A 27,532-nucleotide genomic window follows, 5' to 3' on the forward strand; every position below is an offset into this window, starting at 1 on the left:
CCACATAGTTAAGTTTAGGTAAAAAGAACAGGATTAGGCCTAAAAAACACTACTTCCAGACTTCCACTCATGGGAAGCAAACACCGCTCTCCTGATTTCAATGTAGCTGCCAGAGCTACATTGGAGTTTTGATAGCAGAAAATTGTTCAACAATCAAAAAATGACAGCAGTAAACATGAGCTGCAGATTTTTGAGGTCATTTTCTTACAATGGAAGAGAAATGGCTTGTTGCTCAATACAGCAGTTTGCAACAGAGTATGATTATAGACAAAGAGATCAAAACAGAAACATTATTTTTCTGTAATCCAATGTTGCTGCAATATGTAGTATGCTTCGAATAATGGGAGATGGTCTTACCTTTTCTTGAAGCATCTACCGTCTCGCTCATGATGTTATTACGATTACAATTACTAATCGTCTGTTTGTATGTCTTACTTATGTCCCATCATCAGCTTTGAACCTGACTACTGCAGCCTGTATATGTATCTGCTCTAAGCTGAACTGGTTCAGCATGACTGGCTCTTATTAATTCTCTGTGATTTTCATTTGGTTTTGCACCATTTCACACACTGCCTCCCAAATGACCTTGTCTCTGACTCTTACTTGAGAGGTGACATTTGACAAACAAAAATACAAAAATGTATTTTTTTTTTTGCCTTTTTAGCACCACAGAAAATGTAATAAAAAGTTTTGTCTCTAATCCCAATGCAAACACTTTTTTCACCCTAATCCTAACACAAATCAAAGGCTTGACGAACAATAAGAGTCCCTTTCTCACTCACAAACATTTCTAGAGTAACTTATTAAAATATCATGCAATGTCAACAATTGTACAAAAAAAACGATAACAACAGTGTACTGTAAAAATATACCCAGATTCTTAAACAAAAAAGAAGACAAATATTAACTACATTCATATAGTTTTTGATTATGTAACGTTTTGTGAAATTTGAATTGATCACATAAATTCTACATTAGTACTTAAGAAAGATCAGGCATCTTTGTGCTGTTTCAGTAATTTGGTCTATTAACATTTTAATGCATATATGAATATCAATTGGTGTTTCTGTGGGTATATCAGTATCTGTTTATATGAATAATGGTAGGAAGTAAAATATGAACTTTAACACACCAGACTGTGTGGTTATGTGCACAGAAAATAATAAATGTTATCAAGTTTTGACTTATGATACATTATTACTTTTCTATAAGAAATCATTTTTTTGACACCACTGAGCATGTATTGTACCAATTGGTTCAAAATGACACTTAAACTCACTTGGTAGACCTCACTAAAGTCACGTTTACCAGTGCAAAGTTACACAATGCTCACTTACAGTTGTATAAAGACACTCAATTCTAACATATTGCTTTCAAAGTTGGAGGTCATCTCTTTATTTCTCTTTCTCTCTCTCTGTCCTAACCCTATTATTCTGTATTTTTTTCTACTTATTTTCTCATCCATCACGTTGATCTCAGCCTTTCACTCTGACTTGTTGTTTGCCATTTTCATCCCCACACCACTATGTTTCATATCTTCTTTTTTTGAAACACTCACAGCCCACTCTCTCGTCTTCCTCCTCTGAGTTTACACGCATGATTTGAATATTTTCCTTTTTCATTTTGTGTATTTTCTCATATATATATGTGTATGTGTGTGTGTGTGTGTGTGTGTGTGTGTGTGTATGTATATATATATATATATATATATACATACGTGTTGATCTCTCTTTCCTTTGATCCCTCAAATTTTTTCCTTCCACTTCGTATCTGTTGTATGAAAGTATGCATTGTTATTTTCTATGAATGTCTTTGGTCTTTGTACACACTCCATGTGTGCTCTTCATGTGTATCTGAACACGTATACATGCAAATGAGTTTTCCATCTACCGGTACATTATATGCAATATATCTGCACAATTCTTGTGTTTGCGCCCTTTCCTCTCTTTCTCTCGTTTTTTTCTCTATCCTCCTCTTTCTCTTTCTGCTCTCATTTCCTCTCCATCAGTAGCTAATCAACCTGAGACATGTCCAATCACTGGGTGTGTGCTCTGGGTGGGATCAGGTTAATCTCTGGAATGGGAATGATATAAGCTAAACATGACAGGGTTGAATCCACGTGAAGATAATTCCATTCCCATATTTCCATATCAGTGGAGATGTCACATTTACTGACAGTGATACAGGAGTGGTTTCAAACTTTTTTTTCCCTCTGGTAGAACCAATTTTCAGGTATTGGAATAAATTGACAAACCAGGGGACGTTTGTTCAAATTATCAAATATGTACATGTATTCATAACCACTGTAATAATTCAAATAGTCGACAGGCACAATGTGTCATTATTCTTAGTCCTTTCTGTTCCATTTTCTTTCTGGTCATTCAGAGTAGAGTTTTTCTTTCGGCTCCTATTTTAACTTTTCTCTCTTTGTCGTCTCTCTGTAGCGTTTGGTCAGAATGAATGTCATGACCCTGGAGTTCCTGTCAACGGTCAAAGGTATGGTGACCAGTTTCAGCTCGGCAGCTCCGTGGCTTTTCGCTGTGATCAAGGATTCATAAGGACACAGGTAAAAATCAAATATCTGCTTTAATTTACTATTATGAAGTATTAGTCAAACAAGTTAAATACAGATGTGTATCAGAAGTATGAGCATTATTCACCTGCATATTGCTAGTAGTCATAATAAAATTCTATTTACTATGTATTTTTAACTATATCCAGACTTAATTTACTTATTATTTATAGTAACTATATAATTAAACTCAATAGTTATTTTACTCTTAACAAACAATGAAATTATAATTAATACGGTTTACTAATGCTAATATTTATGCTATTTTAACTGGGTTTTTTTGCACAATTTATAATATTGTATTGACTGTATGAGGTATTTGCTAATAATAATATCCAAATGTTTTGTAAACCTTTTAGAACTTTTAAGAGTGATTATTTGTGCACTGATAATATAATCTAAACAATGTTTATAGTTCTTTACAAAGTACTTTTTTAACCATTTAACAAGGTATTTTAGTTGCAACTTTATCATAGCATTGAGATAATATTTGTAAACCGTTTTACACATAATTAGTTTATCAATAATAAATGCTTAATATAGTATATAAAATGTTACAATGAACTGTTAAATAACACAGCATACAACATACAGCATTACTAAGTGTCAGTAAACATCATTACTTATCAATTGATATTTTTTGTTAACAGTAAAAAACGATTAACTCAAGTTTAATTAATTATCAATTTACCATTTATTAATTATAATTGTTATATAGGTGCTACCCCAATGTTAATATCATACCTTGACATCCTATTTCCAGGGGTCTGATCAGGTCACTTGCATCATCCAGGATGGAAATGTTGTTTGGTCTGCAGCTGTACCTCGCTGTGAAGGTAAACACACATACACATTGTTTACTCTGTGCCTGACCAATGGTAATCATGGAAAATGTTTGACTTGCCAGGAAACAAAGCGACAAAGCAGCTTAAGTGTGCTTATACACCTCAGAAAGTGTATACATTTACTCTTCTAATTGCTTTAGCCTCTTGCCGCCCCACACTTATTCAGTCTGTTTGCATGCATCTTTCTTTCTCAACAATAATCGTAAATGAGATTGGCACAAGTTGTGCTGAAACCAATTCAGGGACACGCATTCATTATATACAGACTCCAGAGTTGTATCGGTAGTGTGCAGATAAACTAATATGTGGAAGTAATAATAAAAGGACAGTGAATGTGCTGCTATTTCAACACTTTTTAAAGGTGAATGTTATCCACTGGCCCAGGAGTATTTGTATGTCTTTTTTGTATCCCCTCCATCTTGATTGTATTGTCTAAATGACATTATCAAATGTTGGCTGTTGTTAATAAATGGGATGGAGGAGACAATCCAATTGAATAGGGTTGTCACCTTATTAAATGTGGCATATGGGAAAAAATTATCCCTCCGTTTGGACAGGGAGGGATAATTATGTTTTATTTCTAGAATGACTTTCTCTTGTGTATCCCAGCCATGAGTACCACAGCTCCAGTACACACAGAATGAGTAAAAGCTACGTAAGTAATATTATTTTGCTTGCTGACAGTCTGGAGTCATGAGAGCGATCAGAGAGGGTGAAGGTACTTGAAAACAGAAGAAGTGGTTTCAGTGTGAAAGATTAGCCATGGCTAATTATATACTATAGAAACAGCAATGGACAATAAACAGATCATGAACTTCAGGTGTAAATTATTTTAAGAGTGTGAAATGGATAGTGTAGATTTATTGAAGTGGGGTTGTGTGAGATGCTCTTCCATAGTCAGTGTATTACTATAGTAAATGGCAGTCGACATGCCTCCAGTGTGGGGAAGCAGGCAGCAGTTTATCTTGCAGTGAGAGAGCCCTGTTTAGCTCTGTTGGGTGCTCTCATCAGACATCTACAGAAACAGTAATTTTACCTCAGAACACAGGAGTTGCTGGTTTATCGCTAGTTAGTTTGTTTGTGTCATTGTGTGACTTTTGTGTTTTAAATAGTTAAACTAAATTAAAATTATTGCTTTTGTCAATAGAGTCTGGTGGCTTTGATGAGAGATTGGAATGGTACAATAACAAAATAATAAATAATTTGTATTAAATTGGAATCTAAACTCCATTGAAGCTAATTCTTACAACTTAATTTGCCATGATTGAGATTTTTGGCACTCTAAGTGTCTGTGTGTTTGTTGTGTGCCAGGTGTGCAGGAAAATGAGGCATCATTTGAAACATATATAGTCTGTATTTACCCTATAAATTATCATGCTTTAATTATTTTACCCTTTTTCAAACATGAGCAGCTCAAATTTGTTTACTGTCGCACAAGATTGCCGCAACATATTTTCTGAAGGTAAATGTTTGAACTCTAAAAATTCAGAACGGATTAGAGAGCTAACATAAATTGAGCAGATGATGAATCTGCTAACTCAGTGTGATATGAGCGTGCTGATGCCATAACACAGTTACAGGAAAACATGATTAATTTCTCTGTCTCTGTGGTTGTGTGTGTGTGTCTTTATTTGTATGTAGCTCCATGTGGAGGACATCTCACAGCTCCTACTGGTGTTCTGCTGTCTCCTGGTTGGCCCGCTTTTTATAAAGATTCTCTGAACTGCCAGTGGGTGATTGAAGCACAGGCAGATCATGCTGTGAAGATACACTTTGATAGGTAAGTGATTCAGTTATATAGGCATAGAGGGGTTTGATTAAGTTTGCTCATCAATTACTGAGAAAATTAGTTATATTGTTAAAAGTTGGATAACATAGTAATGAAGTATGTCATGGTTTCCACTTCTGGTCAGTGTGTTAGTTGGTCAGGCTTTCAGAAGCATCATAAGTTAGTCGCATATTAATGTAGTTGGTGAGTTATTACTGCAGTAAATTATTAATGATGACTTTTGCCGCATTTTTCTAGAAACGAGCCACAAGCACATGCAGTGTAGCCTGAAATTGTTAAACCTAAAATTTGCTTTTTTGGAAAATGACGTAACGGCCAAGTTATTTGCATTGCCTATTAGGCATTTCATTTGTATAGGATTCAGCATTTGCATTGCATGTCAATGTCTGGCCCAAAGACTATTTAATTTGCCTTAATGTTGTCTGTGGCGTTTCAAGACCATGTCAAAGGAGGGGGCCAGGCTGGGTCCACATGTGATTTTAGGGGTACCAAATATAAACCTCCTCCAAAGCTCTCTCCTCCGTCTGAGAGATGTGCGTGAGAAGCCCTTCTCGCTCTCATCTTTTTTAGTTTAATGAATAAACAGATATTTTAAATGTCATAGTTATATAAATATCAATAAAACAGCTGTCACGAACATGCAGGGTGAAGTTTTGTCTGCATCTATGATTGTTTGGGGGGAGGGGGGGTGGCAGGGGAAGATAGAAGGTCATAAGTGCATGACACATTGAAGTAGTATAGCTATATCATCTGGTAGCTGGGAACCTGAAGATTATTTGACATGCATCTTAACACTGTGTCCAGTTGTTTATAATCCAGTATTAACATAATGTTTAAGTTTGGTGCCTGTTCAAATTTGAGTGAAAAGGGGCTTAGAGCAATATGATATGAGCATATGAAAGGCATTCCAATTCTCAACTGTGTTTTTGAAGCATTTTTGGATACCATTTGTTACCCAGATTTGAGACAAAAGTTTACCATTTTTACGACTTGAGAATTAAAAAAAAAAAAAAAGGAGAAAAAAAGTCCCTCCAAAATACTACATTAAAACATCAAGACCTTTTTTTTTTTTTTACAGTTAGGTCAAGTCTCACTACTTCATCCCACTTGAATAGAGATGAGGTCATTGAAACCACAAGAGTGGAGTATTCAGAAAAAAATCAAATAGACCATTTTTACAGACAAAGCACACGGAAATATCCCAAACTGCACTTGTGGGAAGCCAAAGAACACATTTTGATTCAATTCACTTGAGGTCAGAGGTTAAGAGACCCTTTTTTGAAAATGGCATGCCAGTTTTTCTCAATTTGTGTAGTTGAATATTATACCAAAATATTCACCAAAGCTATAAAACACACGTGAGGTTCTTTTGCTAAATCAGTGGCCACATTATTTTATGGTTGAAATATTAACCAGCATCACGAAGTACAAGGGTGTCAAACTGATCCATGAAATTACAAAAGGCAGATAGGTTGAGATAACAAGTAAGTTAGTTGTTCAGCTAGTTAGTTACGTTGTTATTTTGGTGCTCAGTTATTATAATGGTCAGATTGAATGTGAGTCAATCCCTTTTGGCAAATTAAATATTATTTATTGCCACTGTTCAATATTCTGTGCTTACAATGAGTCCTCTTCCAGCGTAAATACCCGGTTTATTAATATGCTCTCAGTAACCTGCTCTTAGCCACACTACATTAGCCGCTGTTTGAGGTACCTGCACACAGACTATGTATGCCAGTCATATAAATGTTATCTGTGCGTATGCCTGGTTATTGTGCATGTTTTGTTTTTTCCACCCGTGTCTTTCTAGGTTCCAGACAGAGGTCAACTATGATACACTGGAAATCCGGGATGGCCCCTCAGCCTCGTCTCCCCTCATCGGTGAATACCACGGCACCCAAGCACCTCATTTCCTGATTTCCACGTCCAACGTCCTGTACCTGTTGTTCACAACAGACAACAGCCGCTCTGCAGCGGGCTTCAGCATCAGATATGAAAGTAAGAATGATTGACTGACTGATAGAAATGTTTGGTAGACACACGCTGGATTGCTTGCAGGAACTCATACGCTGCATGAATGTTTTGTTCAGTGTTCACTGAGTGCAAAACCCGCTTAAAAAGGTGTAATTACCTGCACACTCACATACGCTCACCCTCTTGACTCTGTGGTATGTGTGCTTGTGTGATGTGATTCTCAGGTGTGAAAATGGAGTCAGACTCTTGTCTTGATCCTGGTATTCCAGTCAATGGCCGTCGCCATGGCAGCAGCTTTTCCATTGGCTCCCGTGTCTCATTTACATGTGATCTGGGATACACACTGAGTGATCAGGAGCCAATTGTTTGCGAGCAGAATCATCAGTGGAGTCACGCTCTTCCCAGTTGTGATGGTGAGAATCTTTCTTTGTTTCATTTCATAGCCCACATGATGAAGACCTACAGAGTGCAGAAACATGTTGTACCCTTTTCCAAACACAATCTAAGAGCAAGATAATGTGAGGAACTTGCTGGAATATGTGTCACTTGGAGTTCACAGTCATTTAACCACAGGAAAGAGGGACATCTGGTCATCAAGTAAAACTTAAAGTCAGTAACACCTCTGTCAAGTAAGCTGAAAAACTAATTGAAAAAGTCCCATATAAAGACAGCAGGTCATCTGTGGTCACCTTGATCCTTTTCCTTAGATAATAAAGTTTGCTTAAAACAGCCAAACTAAAAGAAAAACTGCTGAAATGCACTAAATCCCATGCTTGGCAAATGAAGAAATCTTTATCTGAATTTAATCTTGGACAAAAAAATAAGGGCTCTGATTGATTATGTAAGCTTTAGAGATGATGTTTTTAATTTCTCCAACTAAACACTGTAGCTAAGAAAAATAGCTTATTGTTGTGGTAAATTGTAGCCTCTGAGATTCTTATCAAATTACTTTATTTATACTGTATATATGAGTGTGGTAGATTAATCCAGCACTGCAGATTAAGATTTTTAAAAAATGGCATAATCCACTGGAAAACAGTGGAGCATAATTAAGCATAACAGCTTGTGAGACCATGACTACATTCATTTAAATCATTTCTTCAGATCATACATTCCCCAGTATAGAGGAGACTATGAGTCACTGGATAGGTATCCAGTATATTCGACTCACATGTGGAGTATTGAAAGAAGTAGAAAATAACAAACAACAATTTACAGAAGTAAATGTAATGCATGTGTTGGGGGTATCCGAAAGAAACCCAGGCAGGCATGACGGAAAACATGCAAACTTAACAAATGGCCACTAACGTGTTTGAACCCTTGCAGCAAGCCAGTAGCTCTAACCATTGCACCAGTGTCCCATTTTCTTCTATTTTTTTTTTAAAGAAAATAGAGAATTGGACAAAACTATTAAAGAATCTACTAAAACTAAATGCTACATCTTAAGCAAATGATTCATTTTAATCATGACATTTTTTTCATCTGACATTGCTGATGGTGACTCAGATATGAAAGGGACGGTTCACCCTGAAATAAAATATACATGTTTTTCCTCTTACCTTTCAGTCTAAATTGTTTTGATGTGAGTTGCTGAAGTGTTGAGGACATCAGCCATCATGTTAAGATGTCTACCTACTCTGAAATATAATGGATGTCGTGCCTTAAGATCCAACAAAATTCATTTGAAATTTTCAACAACGTTTCTTTTTAGAAATCATGACCCTGTTTTTTGTAGATTATCCACAGAGCTTACAAAAGTCTCACAAAAAGTTTTCGGGGCGAACTGTCCTTTTAAAAAGGCCACCTAAAACTCTGTGTCATCTGTGACACTGAACTGCAACTATTCAAAGTACGACACGAGGCCGAATCACTTAGAAAATACTGCATGTGGTAGAAAGGCAGGCTTTCATTTGGCAATATGTGGGAAAAATTGCTTGACCAGTGCTGCAGCCGTGTTATGCTCACACTGTGCCTCAGCTTTGCCACAAGTGCGTTGTTCAAAGTAAACGATTATTCGCAATTACCTTTTGCAAGCCACCAGCTCTGTGTTTGTTGTTTGTGAAATAAGTTCAAGGATAATGAAGTTTCATACAGTATTTAGTTAGGTTTTATTGTGATATTTAAGTACATAAACTATCAAATAACTTTATACGATTAAATAAAAACATTCAGTCCAAGCAATATTGCATATAAAATCACTAAACAACATTATCAGGTATGTCTGCACCAATGTGTACTTGCTGTGTGAGGGTTTTATAGTCCACTTCATTTTCCCACTAACTGATTCTGCGATGGCCCTGAACATGACAGCCCTCTTTTCATGAACATAAAAACAGAAGAGGAGTGAGTAGGGCGAAGTGGCTGAAAGGAGGTCGAGCCAGAGAGTCAGAGGCAGTAAAGGGGAGAGAGAGAGTTGTTGCAGGTGTTCCTATTGGTAATTTCTTCGCACGTCCTTTGTTTTTCCCCCCATTTCACTAAGTGTAACTGGCAGCCATAGTGTTAATTGTACAGTCTGCCCCCACTCCCAAGTTGGACATCCAGCCTCAGTGAAATTATACGGGTCAACAGACACTCCTGAAACAGATGCTCACTGACCATCGCAGGCCTTCTCATTCAGCGTTTGCCCACAGCTCATGCTATCATGGGGGATGAATACACAGCGTCTGATTCAATCTGCCGATTGAAAAGAATCCAATTTGAAAGCCAAAGTCAGGATGTCTCAACTTGGGAGTGAGTTCATACTGAGGCAATCTCTCTCACAGTATCAGTCATATAACATAAGCAGTTTTAAACGGCCACCGTGACATTTTCAATTTTCAGCCAAGCATGCCATCTCACCAGACAGCTGTTACATTACAAGACACACTTTCAGAATGGCACTTTTCTAAAGCGGTGTGTAACCCTTGACTAGAATGTAATATGTCATAGTTGGCTGTCAGAGAAGATCATTGGTCTAGATATATGTGTCAAATATGTCTGAGCATGACATTTTTGGGGGGGATTATTAAGATAATTATCATCTTCACATGTTCTGTTAATTATAGTTTTTTTTTTAGTTTTTTTATGGGACCACCCGTTCGGTCTTTGCAATAAACAGTGACATAGGTTACAATGATGAGCTAATAGTTAAATTTGTGAATAGTGTGAACACTAGCACTAGCTAAGACAATGTTAGCTATGCCAAGTTTGAAAAACTATATTTACTGAAAATAGATTTACTGTCGTTAGCAAAATGTTAATTTGGATCCGAAAGTAACAAACTAACCAAATGAGGCAGCAGGACACTTTGTCAATGGAGTCTTGTGGCTTTAAAGAGAGCAATATAAGGGCATCAGTTCCCCATTGAAAAAAGGCTGTCCGATGGCAAGGCACAGCTGTGACGATATTCTTAATATAGCGTACACTTAAACTAAAATTGATTTTGGGCTGGAGCTGGTGAATGCTGGAGCCAGGCCTACTGTATAATCAGGAAAATTGTTTGGGAGAATGTTTTGGTAATAGAATAAAAATCACAGGGAGAAATAGAAAAGCATGCTTTATTATGTGTGGTCGTCCCGACTGAGTACACATTATGAAGGAAGGAAAAATCATATTTAAAATAGAACCATCTGAAAGTAGCAGTCCCCCGTCTACGGCAGTACATATTCCCTCGATCTGTTAGTTTGTTTGTGTTATTTGGTATCAGATCCAAACTAATGTGCTGTCTACAGCAGTACATTGGTTGGCTTCCATGCCGCTACTCTATTTCTCCAAGCGGGAGAAGGATATATGTAGTAATGTCATCATCCACAAACCCTTCTCAGGCAACGTGGGAAAAAGCTTTTAGAAGGGCTTGGGAAAATTGAGTTTTGATGCTAAACCATACATACTTAGACTGAATGAATGCTTGAATACAAAAGGAACACTACTGGGAATCTACAGAATGATAGAAAACCCTAAAAAAAAAAGAATAAATAATAGACCTGCCCTGTCGACTGACAATTTCACATGTCCAATTCATCTGATGTGCCTGTTTTTGCAGCTGTGGGAGGAAGCCAGAGGGATCCCACGCAAACACAGAGAAAACTTGCAAAGTCCTCTGAGAAAGGACTTGGACATCTCACATGAATTTATAGGAGAAAGGAAATCATCTTTAAAAACTCCCACAGCAATACTCAAAACAACTCATATACACACACATGGACACATTAAAGACAATAATCTTATTTACAGTACAATCTCAGAGGCGCAGTTAACATTTTAACCGGAAAAAAACAACCCTTTTCTGATGTTCCGACTGCATTACACAGCCACCAAAATTAATTATTTTGACAATACTGTTTCTAAAAGAAAAGAACAAATGACATGTAGTCCTCCCGCAGGCATGCAGAGACCATTCCCTTTCAGTAATGCCACAGTGTCTGTTGGACCCAAACCGCTCTTCTTATTCCTGCAGGTCAGCTAAATCTCCAAACAGATCATACAGAACACTGGCTGCTCTTTTATGTGTCAGGGAGAATATTGAAGGGGCGCAGTGACATTTTAAAGCATGCAGTTGGTGCCAAGACAACAACTTGTTAGAAGTGACCAAAGTCACAGTATGCCTTTAAGTAAAAAAATGCCATGGCATCCTTTAAGAAGCAGATAATTAAAGATAGAGAAAAACATGGAGGAAGGATAGGCGGCAAATGTGGCTGAAGTCTGGTATACCGTCTTTTTGTATTCACCTCTCTCTTGTCTGAAAAACAAGTCATATCTGTCTGTATCTGCTCTTCTCTCAGCATTCAGTGTCATGCTTCTGCTTTCACCACTGAAGGCCGCCACACTTTGATTTGCCTTTCAAATCTTTCTTAGTCATGAATCGTCTTTCTCTCTGTATTGTCTTTTCTTTTTCTTGCATTTTTATGGAGCTCACACACATACATTAACAATCTGTCTCCATCTTCTCACACACAGATCATTCACACTCTCTGATGTGCGCACTCTCACATGCAATAGATACAGTATGCGCACACGGACACGCACACGTGCCTCCCTCAACAAGGGTCATTTAGTCAGACAGTGTCCTAGTTTTAGCTGAATTCTGATGGGAGTGTGAAAAAGCTGGTTGCCTCAACACACACAAGACTGCTATTCAGAGAGAGAGAGGAGGAGAGCGGTTCTCATCACAGCTACTCAGCTTCACTCCAGCTCTGTTGAAATATGATATGGTATGAGATGGAAGGAGAGACATTGATAGACAGAGAGATAGCGGTGGAGAGGCGGAGACACAGCAGCTCTCTACAAACACACTGGAATAGCTGCAGTATGAAGAAATAAGAGAAGCTTTGACATCTGTCTTCATAAAGTCAAAATAATCAATTTAAAAATCACCAAATTAATCATCACACTGTTTATTTTAGGAGCTAAAAGGAACTTCTGTGCACCAATATAAATATATATAATTAAATCTTCAACAATCAGACAGTAGGGACTTCACAGCAAAAAATGTTATTGTCTTTGATTCAGTTTATAGTCTGGGATGTGTTTGTTTCATAGGCAAGAAAAACACTCCTTTTTTATTTTCATGCCAGTCAAGCCCCTTGAAGCACTTAAATTGAATTAAATGTAACTGAATTGAGCTGAATAGAATTGAAAGGGATGGAGGCACAGTGAGAGAGAAACAATGAGTCAACATATTATCTTAGTTCAACAGTCTGTAATGCTCCGCAAGCCCTCTTTTACTCTCCATTACATTACTATAGTATTTTCCATTCTGCTCCATCCCAAATGAGTTTGTCCTGTTCCATATCAGTGGTCTGGCTCTGTGTGGAGGCTAGGTATCTGGTAACGCACACACCAGTCCCTCACTCTTTTACAACAAGCCGCCCTCTCTCTGTCTGTCACATTCTCCCTGCTCTGTCGGCTTTTGTTTCTATATTAAATGGATCTCTGGCCTTTGCCTTCTGTTTCTCGTTTTGTTGCTGTATGTAGAAGGCGATTTGTAAAAAATATTTTATTCCTTCAAAAGTTCAACTTTTCTCTGCAGCACATAAAAAATTATAAAATTAACATTACGTATGCAGTGCATGTTATATTCTGTATATTGTGGACACATGCAACAACATTATTTTCTGTGTCATAAATTGGATTAACTTGATATATTGAACTAGACAAACGTTTATCAGCTTGTCATTATGTGAAAATGTTTTCTAAAATAATTCAGGTGAGGTTAGGCAAAGTTTTGTATTTTGGTATAATTGATATTTTTTAATAACAATGTATCACATGACCTTCAGAACCTACAGAAAAACATCACATCAATCTGCAGCTCCCCTCAGGCTTTACAGAGCTTTAGAGACTTTCAGCTCATTGTTCTGCTGTCCGGCCCACAAACCTAGTATGTTGGTTCACTCTAATAGTGTCAATTTTGGCCACAGCATTTTCAGTAAACAAAACTTCAAAACCCACTATACATTACCTCCTCAGTACCAAATGAACACTGAACATATATTGAAGAATTCAGCAGCTACAAGAAATTTCCCTCAAGAGTTGTTAGAAGCCAAAAAAAGATGTGTGAATATTGGATTTAAAATTGAAAATACAACTCTAAATGAATGATAATGCTGGATGTTACTGCTGGATGTGTAAATAAGCAACTGTTTACCAAAGTGATGATATGTCAGTGTTGTGTTTGTCTTGCTTCCAGTACCCCCAAGTGGCCAAAAAAACTCAAAACACTTATTGCAGGTTTTATAAGAAACACTTTTGCACAAAATTACCTTCAGCTTGGAATCATATGTTTATTTAAGCCAATATCAATACTTAGGACCAAGTCGACCCACTCATCATTGTGTTTAATTGCATTACAGTTTGTCTCCTTACTTTAATTCTTTTATCTGGGAAAGACTGTTCTTTGCATTGAGCATACTGACACCTTGCTCAGCTCACAAAATCCTGGAAGTTTTTGCAGGTCTGCAGATTAAAAAAAAAAAAAAAAAAGCCGAATGCAGTTTCATTCCAGCACATTAACTAAGAGTGGACATTTAGGGATGTGTCATCATTTGGCGACCTCTTTACTGTACTTAAGATATGTCTTTATTTTGTCATCTCAGTCAAACAGTTTGTACAGTGGTAAAATATGAATTTCTCCCTCTTTTCCACACTTCTCTATCTGTCACTTTGTCTGTGTAGCACTTTGTGGAGGTTATGTATATGGTAAAACGGGGACAATTCTTTCTCCTGGCTTTCCTGACTTCTACCCCAATTCTCTTAACTGCACCTGGACTATAGAGGTGTCTCATGGGAAAGGTAAGAACACACATACACAGGCATAATATAAACACCCATTAATTTGCCATGAAAAATTGAATTTGTTCAAAAGGTTTATTTAAACCTTCAATGTCAATAAACATGTTTATTAAATTTGCACAATTTGGAGATTGCTGTGCATTTACACTCTATACGTCACTTCATACAGTCAATGACAAAATTATTAGACCACACTTGTTTTCTTCAATTTCTTGTTCATTTTAATGCCTGGTACAACTAAAGGTACATTTTTTGGACACAAATAATGATAACAACAAACATAGCTGATATTTAGCCATTTTCCATGGTTTTCTTAATAATGATTTTGGTTATTAACAAGAAAACCATGGGAAAATGGATAGATATCAGCTTTTAAATTAACCTCTTATGAGCTATTTTGTTGTTATCATTATATTTGTCCAAAAAAATGTACCTTTACTTGTACCAGGCATTAAAATGAACAAGAAATTGAAGAAAACAATATTTTTTTCCCCATAACTATATATGTTTCTGGTTTGGTGTTTGTGTTCAACTGCTGCCATTTATGTATCTCTGACTAACTCTGTGTATCTGTACATCCACACATTCATTCATCCATGGTTTTCTAGGAGTCCATCTGGTTTTCCACACTTTTCATCTGGAGGAGAACCATGACTACCTTTCCATCACTGAGGACACCAATTTCCAGGTTCCAGTGGCTCGACTCACGGGCTCAGTGTTGCCCCCTAGTGTAAAAGCAGGGCTCTATGGGAACTTCAGCGCTCAGCTACGTTTCATATCAGATTTTTCCATGAGTTATGAAGGCTTTAACATTACTTTCTCAGGTAAGAATACCACTGATGGTAAACTGATGTTTGTTAACATGGATGTAGTGGACAGTAAATCAGCCAAAAAACTGTCTAACTCTAATTACAGAATAGACTTAACTTCTTTTTTTTAGCCTTTAGCCATTTAGGGCTACAGTATCTCCTTCAGGTCTAGACTGACAGACTGAACAGATACAAACAACAGAAACAGTTCTCTTTTATAGTTGCATTATGATGTCCTAATGTGGTACATTATTAGGAATAATACGGCCAGATGATATAACTAATACAAAATAATTAAATATTTCTTGGTGCGATTTGTGACTGGCCCGTCCTCTCGAACCTCCTAAACAATGTTATACTGTATATGTGTCCTGGATTTACAGAATATGACTTGGAGCCATGTGAGGATCCTGGCGTACCGGCGTACAGCAGGAGGATGGGATTCAGATTCCGAGTGGGCGACTCGCTGGCCTTCACTTGTTTCAATGGCTACCGACTTGAGGGAGACAGTAAGATCACTTGTCTGGGAGGAGGCAGGCGAGTCTGGAGCAACATATTACCAAGATGTATAGGTAAGACAGACAAACTCACTAATAGTGTTTTCTTTTTAATTCCGACCCTGCAAACAAAACACTGTTCTTTTTTTACATTCAGACTTGAGTTACAGACATGGACAAATCTTTATTGTTATATACTATATAATATCATTGACCTTTCCTTTTACAACATAGCTTTCTTTACATAACGTTACATGTATCCTTGTTGTAACAAACCTTTTAAACGTATGTCTGCCTTTAATATTTCTAACTTTGCTAGGATTTTTAAAAAACTGGCAGCCTGTAAAATAGAAATTTCAAATGAACTTTTTCACTATATTAATAAGCCTAGAGCTAAAGTATCAGCATTTTCCTCGTTGTAATTCACTATTATTTTATTGCCGACATTAATTTACTATTATTTGACTGGTTGACAGTTGGCTTTATTTGCCAGGGTTTGGCTGTTAGCAGGTTGTAATTTGCTGGTATTTGATGAGTTGCAGTGTTTCCTTGGATGCTGCTGGTAATTTATGATAGTCTGACTGGTGGCTGCTGGTAATTTTCAAGCCCCAAAAAGAGCAGACTGAAAATGCTATAATAGCATTATCTGTCAAGAGATCAGGCCTGACTAAGAGGAAACCGAGCAACAGCAGCTGGCAACATCCACCGGCTAACCTCTCTCCCTCTCTGTTTTTCCAAATGTCCCTTTCTTTAGTTTTCTGTCTTTCTTTCTTACTGTCTCACTCAGTATTTAGACAGTCTTTGGGTAGCTAATTAGGACATTAGCTGCTATATGAAGATAGTTAATACTGTCTTTTGTTACTCCCCTTTTCCCTTTTCTAATTTCTCTCTGCATAGTTTCAAAAGGCCCATGTCTGTCTTGGTTCATCAGCTATCTTCTTGCCTTTTCCAGCTCTTCCTTAATCTCTTTCTTCTCCCCCTTTACTGTTCTGTATTTTCTCACTACCTCTCTCTATCTTACTGTCCTCACTTTCAAAAGATTTGCTGGTAGCATCCTTGCAAAGACGCTCATCTCCTACCCCAATCTGCTTTAAGAACTACAGAACATTTACAAACGAGATGTTTTACATTTCTTCAGATTTGATAAACAATGAATCTTTTGTGTGTGTGTGTGTGTTTTTCTCTCAGTGAGTTCTACGTTGTACCATGCTGGCTTCTTTCTTGTCTATCTCATTACTTTCATTCCCGATTTCTCCCTTCCAAGTGCTGGTGGTCTTCCTCAGTGGGCGTTAAAAGCCTCCATTTCTCCTCTCCACATTTACATACGACAAAACTCTATTTGCACAAAGTACCACTTACTTGAATTCCTAAACTTTGATAGGCACTGCACCTGCTACATAATTCTGTATAATTTCTGTGAAACACTTTTTCTAACAAATCAGTTCAGACTTGTTTTTACTTAATGTTTTTCGTTTTCCCCTCTATATAATATTCCGGCGTTTGTTATTATGTGTTTTTCTGTTCCTCATCCTTGTCTTTATTGTCTTATTTTTAACAAATGCTTTTAAGCTATAGTGTATGATTCACTATAATTACTATCATTAGTGTTATAATGTCTGCTGAGTTGTGTTAAGGTCTCTAATCTTTCTTTTTCATGTAGAATTTTGAGTCTTCTCTTTCCCCCCTTTTTACACAATAAGCCAACCCAGATATTGTGACTGCTCCAAGATAATGAGGCAGAAATGCTGTGATTTTGATCCACACCTTTCCTGCCCCCTTTACTTTCTTGCTGTAGCGGAGTGTGGAGCCTCCTCACTCGGACCAGAAGGTGTTCTGCTTTCTCCTAACTTTCCCTCCAACTACGATAACAACCACGAGTGCATCTACCGGATCACTACTGAAAAGGGCAAGGGAATCAGGCTGAAAGCTGAGAGCTTCTCATTGCAAGATGGAGACTATCTCAAGGTATGCACACACACACACACACACACACACACACACACACACACACACACACACACACACACACACACACACACACAGACGTGTAAATATGAAAAGCATTTTCCCATCAGGTGGTACAATGAATGACATATTTACAGATTCAGACACACACAAATATAAACCATGTACAGGATTATAGTTATAATCAAAAGCTGTCTATATGCAAAGCTGCATATGATTTGACACATACATGCTTGAACAGGTTATTGCATGTTTGGTTTATTTCTAATCATGCTTGAAAAGAATACAATGATTGAGTTGTGGATGCTGGCATAATCACTAACACAGTATCATGATGTGCTGGAAAAAAATATAAAGTGCGAGTGATTGCTGTGGAGACCTCACACTTAGACCATAAAATTACAGTGCATGATCAATGATCTGTTATTAAAACTGCATGTACAATGGGTTTCCATCAGCGCTTCATCAGGCACTTTATTACATGCTGTGTGTTTTCCACCATAAAAATAATTGTCCATCCTGGCTTTAATGTACTGAAGTGTTTTAATCCAAATTAGTTAAGAGAATTTAGGGGAAGAGCCAAGAGTATATCTGTAAATTTGAGAACCATGTAGCTATTTGATATGTGCTGTTTTCGAAGCAGGTATGTATATACAGCATTTGTTAGCTACAATTATACAGTCTGATATCAGAACGATTTAAAATAGGAAAAAAAAAACAGTTGCTTTAATCGCTGCCTATTCTTTGTTTGACACAAAAGCAAAGAACTGCTTTGAAACAGAATTTCTCAACTATACATTTTATTTTTTTTACTCAGTCTCATGTTGAATTGCGGAGCCGAAACTCTCCCAATACAGTCCTCAAAGCCATACGGTTGTGCAAGCTTTTATTCCAGCCATGCACACCTGGTCCAATTAAGATGTCAGGAAATGTGTAGCCCTTAATTGTAATAGGTGTGCAAGAAAAAGTCTGGAGTATATATGTGAACAATGGAAGGGGTCTTTCAATCCTTGGTTCAGCCAGTATGTAGTTAAATTGTATTAGCAGGTGTGCCGGGGCTGTTAGATGTGTTAAACATTGCTGTAAGAAGCAGTAACATCCCTGCAGGGGTTTATTACCCATGTTCTCTATTAGCGTTGATGGTGCTCCTGCTGCAGTGGCCATCCGCAGCTGAATGAATACTTAGGAAGCGGAGGCACAAAGGATCCATTTGGCCTTTGCTAACCCTCTGACAAACCCACTGCAGTGTATTGTTCTTGTATTTGAACTTTGGTTTTTATTGGTTGCAATATGCCCCATGAAGTAAAAAAAAAAGCTATAAAACAGAATTTTATTATTAACAATACAATAGAAATGTATTATTGTTTGTATCATTGCTTGTATGCCAGCAAGTTTATGCAAATACATGAATCAATTAGACATTGATTCTGAGGTCGGAATGGATTCAGTTTTCAGCACTGAAACTTGTGGCATTGTTAGACTATTGTGTCTTGATCAGTTTTATGCCCTGACAACTGTCATTTATATTTTCAAATTCTTCTTTCTAAAGATGGTTATATGGTATCAAACAGGATACCACATTCTTTTTTAACTAATTACTTTGAATAGCACCTCGATTCACATGTTCAATACAGCAATGGCTGCTCCCAAAGAGGTTCGCGTACATGCTACAATATTATCAGTTATATCAAAACTGGAAAGTGTTTTTCTCTGTAGAAGAAGAGCAGAGAAGAGCACTGGAGGTTTTGCTCTCACGGATGGTATGTGACGGTAATAGACAGATTGTTGATCCAACCACCTGCAGGTTTTTTTTGAAGGTGCCCGCCCTTTTCCAAGGAGCTTCCTTGACGGCTACGTTATAATATGGTTCTGAGTAACAACATCAAGTTATCACAATAAGGTCATGTGGTTAAATTTTCGTCTTCACCAATTCTGCTTTTGATGTCAGTAATTAAAATCGAAAGCTCATTGTGTTCAATTTTCCTTTTAGAATTCAAACACCAAATGTGACACCAAATGACCAAATAAAAAGGATTTCTATGAAGACAAATGTCTCAACTATCAGCCTTTGCTTTATTACAAAAGAAACTCATCATATTGAATGACTAAGTATGCAACATCAGCTGTATTTTGGCGAGATCCGTTGCACTTGAGGACACTGGGAGGTAAGCTCAATACAAGCTTGATCTACAATATACATACAGTTTAAGGAGTTACCGTATATATAAAGAATTCCTTGAAGTGTTTACATATTTTGTTCTTGGATGTGCTTACTTGTGTACGTCTTAAATACAAAGAGAATTACAGATGTTCCCAAGGATCATAATTCCTCATAAATCCTCTCTCAGGCACATGTTCCCACTTCAGCTTCAGTTAGGAGCAGCTGTGCGAGCTGTTGCACAGTCTTGATTCTGTCCTACAGACACCGTCTAAAACTGTTTCTATTCACAATATCTCTTACCAGTATTAGGCCTGAGGGCATGGTTAAGGCAGTATGCGGTTAGAGTGTATTATCAGTATTAGGCCTAGAGCATTGGTTGAGCCTGTCTGTGGTTAGATCGTATTAGCGGGTTTCTCCCTGACTTTCAGAGCATAACACCATCGTAGAGATGGGAAATGTTCCCAGTGGGATAGATATTAAAGAAAAATCCCCTTTTATGTCTGTTAACCATCTTAATCATCTTGATCCTCACTGTCCCTTCTTTTAAAGGGACAAGTCACCCCCAAATGAAAAATACAATTTATAATTATATAAAAAAAGATTCTCTAACCTGTAGTGCTATTTATCAATATAGATTGTTTCAATGTGAGTTGCCACCACGGCAATGTCTATTTGACCCAATTTAATCAACAAGTTCAAGTTCAAGTTCAAGTTTATTTGTATAGCACAATTCAACACAAGGTAATTCAAAGTGCTTTACATACACATTAAAAACAGCAAGACACAATTGAAAACAGTAAAAACAGTCAATTAAAACAGGGAAGATACAGCAGGATAAAAAAAAAAGAGATAAAATAATAAAAAGCACAAGTCAAACATTGTGTAGTTAAAAAGTAAGGGCAGTAGAGTAGAGCAGATAAGTGTTAAAGTTAAGAGTACACTTCAGTAAACAATAGTGTTTTTAGTCCTGATTTAAAGGAGCTGACCGTTTGGGCAGACCTCAGATCTACAGGTAGTTTGTTCCACATGTGAGGAGCATAATAACTGAAAGCTGCCTCACCCCGCTTAGTTCTTGACAAGCCATGTTGTAGGCAGTTTTATGAAGGAAGTATTGACATTGTTGTTGAGTTTGGAAAAAAAAATAAAAAATTGGCACTTTTAGCATTACAAGCGTTGTGCCATCTACTTCCATTATATTGGAGAGAAGGCATGCATCTCTGCGACCAATATCTCCAAAACCCCACCAAAACAGTGTAGACTGAGCAACAGCACTTCAATTAGGTATTTTTTATTTGGGGGTGAACTGTCCCTTTAAAAGAAGGGATCATCAAGATGGTTAACAGACATAAACATCCTTAAATATTGCTTATAGTATATTTAATTTCAGTCTAAATTCTGAAAAGAAAAGGCATAAGAATGAGATCCTGCCTCCCAAAGTTGACTTCACCTTATTTTCCAACATGCTTTACACCGCAGCCCCCCTCCCACTGTGCCATTGTGTCTTTGATTCAACAAAAGGATGCAAGCACCAAGACTGGAGAGCAGACGAAGGCACTGTTTCAAATTATGATTGCTTTCTTCACAAGGCATTTGACATAGTATTTACTGTAATAAATTGATTCCTTATCAGAAAATAACAGGAACAGAGCAACAGAATACAGAGAATGAATAGAGATCACAAAAGTTAATGAGGACACACTGGATGCTAACAGAGCAATCAAAAAGTAATGGGAGGCCCCGAGACTGATTGCAAATGACACATCACGCTCAACATAGGGCACAAAACAATATTATATTTTTGGCTTCGGTTTGGTTTTAAATTACTGATAACAAATAACTTTTAAAGTCCCTCCTGGACAACCCAACTGTTGTACGACAATGATGTATGTATGATGTATACAGTACAATACAAAATACTCTAATGGAAATATAACACTCGTTTCACCAGTAAGGTATGGTAATGAATGTTTCTATGTGTTATTGATGCCAGCATTGGAGTTGGTTGCACAGACTACATTGTCTCTCCATTTTAATAAATCCAACAATTTTATTTTGCTTTGTGTATAATGGGTGACTTTAATGAGACTGCTTGCATGGCTATTGACCTTTAGTCTAATAAATTATGTAGAAAAACAGGAAGCCTCTTGATAACTTGCATGAATTATGGCTGTGATTTCTGGTGTATCCTTTTACTGAAGCGGAACCGGCCCCTTACATGGGGACATAACAGTGCCTCGATTGTAAGGATCGGTGTCTGGTATTTTTGAAGAGAGCACAAATTGATATAACAGCTTCAGTCCCTGTCTGAAAGGGCTGTCTAATATATTGTGTAAATATAACTGATATTGATTTATTTTTAGATAGATAAAATAAGCTTGACTGTTGCCCCAGTCAACCGCACTACATTATGTATCTTCTGTACTCGTGCCTGCTTCTCCAGTAGGTAATACACTGATGGATAAATACCTCATATCCCCTCACTTCCAAACTATCCCTTTAAATATTTGTTTAGGGGGGGGGGCAGTAATTGTCAATTACTTTCTCAGTGTGTGCAGTTTGCCACCATGGTTAGCCACTGGGAGTCGCTGGCTTATTGCTAATTTTTCGCTAACTCACCAGAAGTTACACCCATAATCATCTTTTCAGTAGCGGCCCCAATAATAAGGTGGATAAGGTACAGTGAAAAATTTGTAATTTAATTATGTAAAATATAGGAGGTGCTTGATGTGATGCAGTTATTTATACGATGTCATCTTGTGTGACGTATGGAATGATTCATAGGGAAATGACTAGTACTTTAAAACATGTCTGTTCATTATCATTTTCCCAAGGAATTAGCAGAAAGCATAGTGCAAACCATAACGAACTGGAAGGAATGCCCCAGAGTGCCACTTAGGCTAGCAATTAGCATGCTATTCCCCAGGCTAACGGTGCTAGAGCTAATGCCTGTTACTGCAGCTGAACACTCCGAACACAAACCATTTGTTTGACTGTTCCAGCAAGCTTTGGGCTAAAATCTCCTGTAACACATGAACCAGCTCATTACAATTCCTTTTTGCTACTGGGCAAGTTTTTGCCCTGGCACTTGTTAAAGAAAGAGCTAGCCAAGCTCAATACGCCTAAAAATGTCCTCTAATACAGTGCTTGACCAAATTTACTTAGATGCACTCCAGCCCTGTAGAAAAAAAAAGAGAGGGTGAAAAAGAAACAAAGTAAGGGTGTAGGGGAATTGTTCTATGGTAATCGAGGTGGTAAGAGAGCAAGTGAGAAAGGGAGAGAGTCAGACAGAAAGAGAGAGGAGGGGTGGCAGATGGTGACATGTTGATTTATGAGCTGCAGGGCTTTTCATTAACCATACTGAGTTTTACTGAAACAGAGAGAGGAGGAGAGAATGATAGAGGGAAAGCAAGAGAGAAGCAGAAAGCAAGAGAGAGAGGCCGACAGTGAGATGCAAAATTGGGGGGCACTGACAGTTAGAACTGGGGGGTTGCAGGGAGGGAGGAACAGGGAGGGAAAATTAAGTTTAGGGGAGTAATGCTACGGATCCTGAGATACTGCTCTTCTTTTCTTTTCTTTTTTTAATTCACAGTATCTTTTCCCATGTCCCTCTATCTTTGTCATACAACCAGGATTGCAAAGTCAGGACGTTGTCTGAAATGTGAATAAAGCAGAATGTGATTGAGATATATATTCGATTGAAAACTGTACAAATACAGTATTTAGCTGTCTTTTTTAACTGATCATGTAGTTTTGGTGGGGTTTTGGCGACATGCTCAACAAGGACAACTGCAGATGTGGCCTTTTAAATGAAGACTCTTACATGCATTTTGGCCTTACAGTACTTACTTCTCAAAATCCTAACCCTCCCTTACCCCAAACACCTGGGCAGTTGGGTTTTGTTTTTAGAGGTTAATATTCAAACTGATAAACTATTCTACATTTTATTTTTCTTTATCTTTTTCTTTATTTTTTTTACATAGTGTCCCAATTTCTTTGGAATGGGTTGTTTCTTTGAACATACTGTAGTTTCCACTTGGGCTTCAGGTAGGTGTCTCCTCTGACTGGCAGTACATGTAGAGATAGAACAGTACATCGTCTTAGTCCTTTTACTTTGGCATTCCTGCCACCTGCAGACCTGTCACCACCAATCTTGGGAAATGTCCCAGGCTGCCAAATATAAGCATGAGCAGTTCACATTTATATCCCAGCTGTGAGATAGTATTATGAGGTACTTCAGAGTCCTAATTCTCCCCTTCAAACTGCAGTCAAAAATAGACGGCACTTCCTAAACTACTACTTCTCTACTGTCGATGTTAGCATTCAGAGATTTTAGGAAAAGTGGGAGAAGGCTTCTGGAGTTGCCATTTTTCTAATTCTTATGCCTCTCTGCCAGCGAGAGCTGTGGCCGGAAGCATTATGTATTTGGCTTGTCCATCCCATTCTTTTGATATTTCGTTTCGTTTCGTATCTGTTTATTTCGGTCAATACATGTCATCAAAACAAACCAGAAAAAACAAAAACAAAACATTGATCAAAGTAAACAACATGTAAACAGAGAGAGAAAATTGATAATAGACATTTGGACCGAAAAGGCGTAGGCTGAAGCATAGCTTATTACGCCTACCCTGTTACAACTCAAGTAAATTTAAAATTTAGAAATGTACAATCTGTTATTTATCAACAAAAGAAATAAGCAGTCACAAAAGAGAGAAAAGAAAGAAGCTTATTACTCATTACTCTAACTTATATAAATTAATCATCCTATTTTTAAGTAATTTTTTGAATAAGTTAATGGTATTGCAAGTTTTCAAGTCTTTCTCCAATTTGTTCCATAAATTAACAGCTGTTACCGTGGTGCATCGTGATTTGGTGTTGGTTCTGGTTTTTAACTTTTTAAATATACACTCCCCTCTGAAATTGTAATGGCTTTGTCTTAGATTGAACATTTTCTGAATACAGTCAGGCAGCATGTTGTTGTTAATTTTGAACATAAACTGTGCTGTTTTGAAATCCACCAGTTCATTGAATTTGAGTTCATTTAAATTAATAAATAATTGATTGGTTGGATGCTTATAATTGACTTTGTTTATAAGTCTCATTGCTTTTTTTTGAAGTAGAAAAATTGGTTTGGTGATTGACTTAAATGTGTGTCCCCACACTTCTATACAATAGGTTATATATGGTTTTATTAGGGATTGATACAACATTTTTAATGAGTTTGTTGTTAAGATATTTTTACATTTATATAGAATTGCCATAGTTTTTGACATTTTATTCTTTAAGAGATTGATATGTGGCTTCCAGCACAGTTTATGGTCAATAACCACTCCAAGGAACTTATTATCATAAACTCTTTCCACTTCCACATTATCAATGGTGATTTGCACTCTTTGATTAATTGAACGATTTCCAAAAATAATAAATTTAGTTTTGCTTATGTTCAGAGATAACTTGTTCACATCAAACCATCTTTTCATTTTTTTAAGTTCAGTTTCCACTGTATTCAGAAGATGTTCTAAGTGTTTGCCGGAACAAAATAAATTAGTGTCGTCCGCAAATAAAACACATTTAAATTTACAAGAAACATTACAGATATCATTTATATACAGTATAAAGAGCTTAGGGCCCAGTACGGAGCCTTGAGGGACCCCGCAGGTGACTCTCCTCAACTCAGACCTTTCGTTATCAATCTGGACATATTGATATCGATTGTCCAAGTAATTTTTAATCCATGTTTTTGCTACCCCTCTAATACCATATCTTTCAAGCTTGTTCAGTAATAATGTGTGATCGAGGGTATCAAAAGCCTTCTTTAGATCAATAAATAATCCAACTGTATATTCTTTATTATCAGTGTTTGTGGAAATTTTGTCAATAAGTTCCATAACTGCCATTGTAGTAGACCGGTTAGATCTAAAGCCATATTGTTGGTCATTCAGAATGTGTTGTTTTTCTATGAAATCTTCCAGTCTGCATGAAAAGAGTGTTTCGAGTATTTTGGAGAACTGAGGAAGCAGTGAAATTGGACGGTAATTGCTGAAGTCGTGCTTATTACCAGTTTTGAAGATGGGAATAACCTTAGCCGTTTTCATTTTATTGGGAAATATGCCTGTTTGTAGTGATTGGTTGCAGATATGAGTTAGTGGTTTGGCTATAAATAAAATAATACTTTTTATCAAACTCATATCAATATAATTGAAGTCAGTTGACTTTTTATTCTTAAATTTATTTACTATATCAATTAGTTCATTTTCTTCCACTTTGTTTAAAAATATAGTATTTTGGTTGATATCAATAATATTTTCACTGACACCATCTTTATTTACCGGGTCAGCAATATGTTTGGCCAAGTTATGGCCAACATTTATGAAATAATCGTTGAATCCATTAGCAATGTCCTTGGATGTACTTATATTTTGTTGATTATTTTTATCAACAAAGTAATTTGGACAATCAGACTTATTTTTTCTTTTATTAATTATGTTGTTTAATACTTTCCATGTCCCTTGCGTATTGCTTTTATGTAATTCCAGCTGTTTATTATAATAATCTTTCTTATTGGATCTCATAATTGTCGTTAATTTATTTTTGTATTTTTTATATTTAATTTCTGCTTCCTTAGTTCTACTTTTTAAAAATTGTTTATACAGTACATTTTTCTTTTTACAGGCATTGTCTAAGCCTTTTGTAATCCACGGCTTCTCTTCATATTTAAAGTTTTTCTGTCGTTGCAGAGGACAATGTTTACCATATAATAGCAAGAAAATCGAGATAAATTCAGCATATGCCTTGTTAGGATCATGATGTGAATACACCAGGTTCCAATTTTGATTAGATAAATCCCTTTTGAGGGCCCCCAAGGTTTCGGGAGATCTATTGCGAATCCATTTGGTGCTTCCAGTTTGTATTTTAGTCCAGTTAGTATTTTGTACAATTGAAAAAACAGGAAGATGATCCGTGATGTCATTCACAAGTATCCCACTTACAACTTTGCTACCGATGTCGTTGGTAAAGATATTATCTATCAATGTGGCACTGTGTGTGGTTATTCTTGTAGGTTTAAGGATGGTAGGAAATAAACCTAAGCAGTACATAGAATCCAAAAATTCTCTGGTCTTTCTGTGCTCATTTATATTCAGGAGATCTATGTTAAAGTCTCCACAAACAAATATCTTCTTTTTTTCTACATTCTTGTCATATATATCTCCCATTTTATCATTGAATGTGTTTAGGCAGGACCCTGGTGTTCTATATGCACAACTTATAATTATACTCTTATTTCTCTCAATGTTAATTTCTACTGTAACTATTTCCATAATATTCAACTTTTTTACATTTTAGAGCATTATTCACATACAACGCAACCCCGCCACCATTTTTGTTTATTCTATTGTTAGTGAATAATTCATAGTCATCTAGCTCGACATCGGCCTCCTTCTCACACGTCAGCCATGATTCAGATATTGCGATGACACTGAACCTGTTAAACTGTTTCAAATACTCCTTGATTTTTTCAAAGTTCCTGTGCAGGCTTCTGGCATTGAAATGAATCAGGGAAAGCTTACCATTCATTGTAACATTACTTTTGAACTGTTCATCTGTAAAATACTCACAATAGCTGTTGGTACTGTTGAATAAGTTGTTCTCTGGA

General features: G+C 36.9%; 1 protein-coding gene across 1 annotated transcript in view; it reads left to right on the top strand.

Moving 5' to 3' along the window:
• The window catches only part of LOC131992507 (CUB and sushi domain-containing protein 1-like), a 442,029-nt gene that overhangs the window by 285,826 nt on the left and 128,671 nt on the right, over nucleotides 1-27,532 (top strand). The window contains exons 16-24 of the mRNA XM_059358115.1: nucleotides 2,445-2,566; nucleotides 3,336-3,408; nucleotides 5,059-5,197; nucleotides 7,017-7,204; nucleotides 7,405-7,593; nucleotides 14,333-14,449; nucleotides 15,058-15,273; nucleotides 15,642-15,830; nucleotides 17,551-17,720. Of these exons, the coding sequence (XP_059214098.1) occupies nucleotides 2,445-2,566; nucleotides 3,336-3,408; nucleotides 5,059-5,197; nucleotides 7,017-7,204; nucleotides 7,405-7,593; nucleotides 14,333-14,449; nucleotides 15,058-15,273; nucleotides 15,642-15,830; nucleotides 17,551-17,720 (1,403 nt within the window). The remainder of the gene's footprint in view (nucleotides 1-2,444; nucleotides 2,567-3,335; nucleotides 3,409-5,058; nucleotides 5,198-7,016; nucleotides 7,205-7,404; nucleotides 7,594-14,332; nucleotides 14,450-15,057; nucleotides 15,274-15,641; nucleotides 15,831-17,550; nucleotides 17,721-27,532) is intronic.

Source organism: Centropristis striata, chromosome 2 (genome assembly GCF_030273125.1).
Source record: "Centropristis striata isolate RG_2023a ecotype Rhode Island chromosome 2, C.striata_1.0, whole genome shotgun sequence".
NCBI lineage: Eukaryota > Metazoa > Chordata > Actinopteri > Perciformes > Serranidae > Centropristis > Centropristis striata.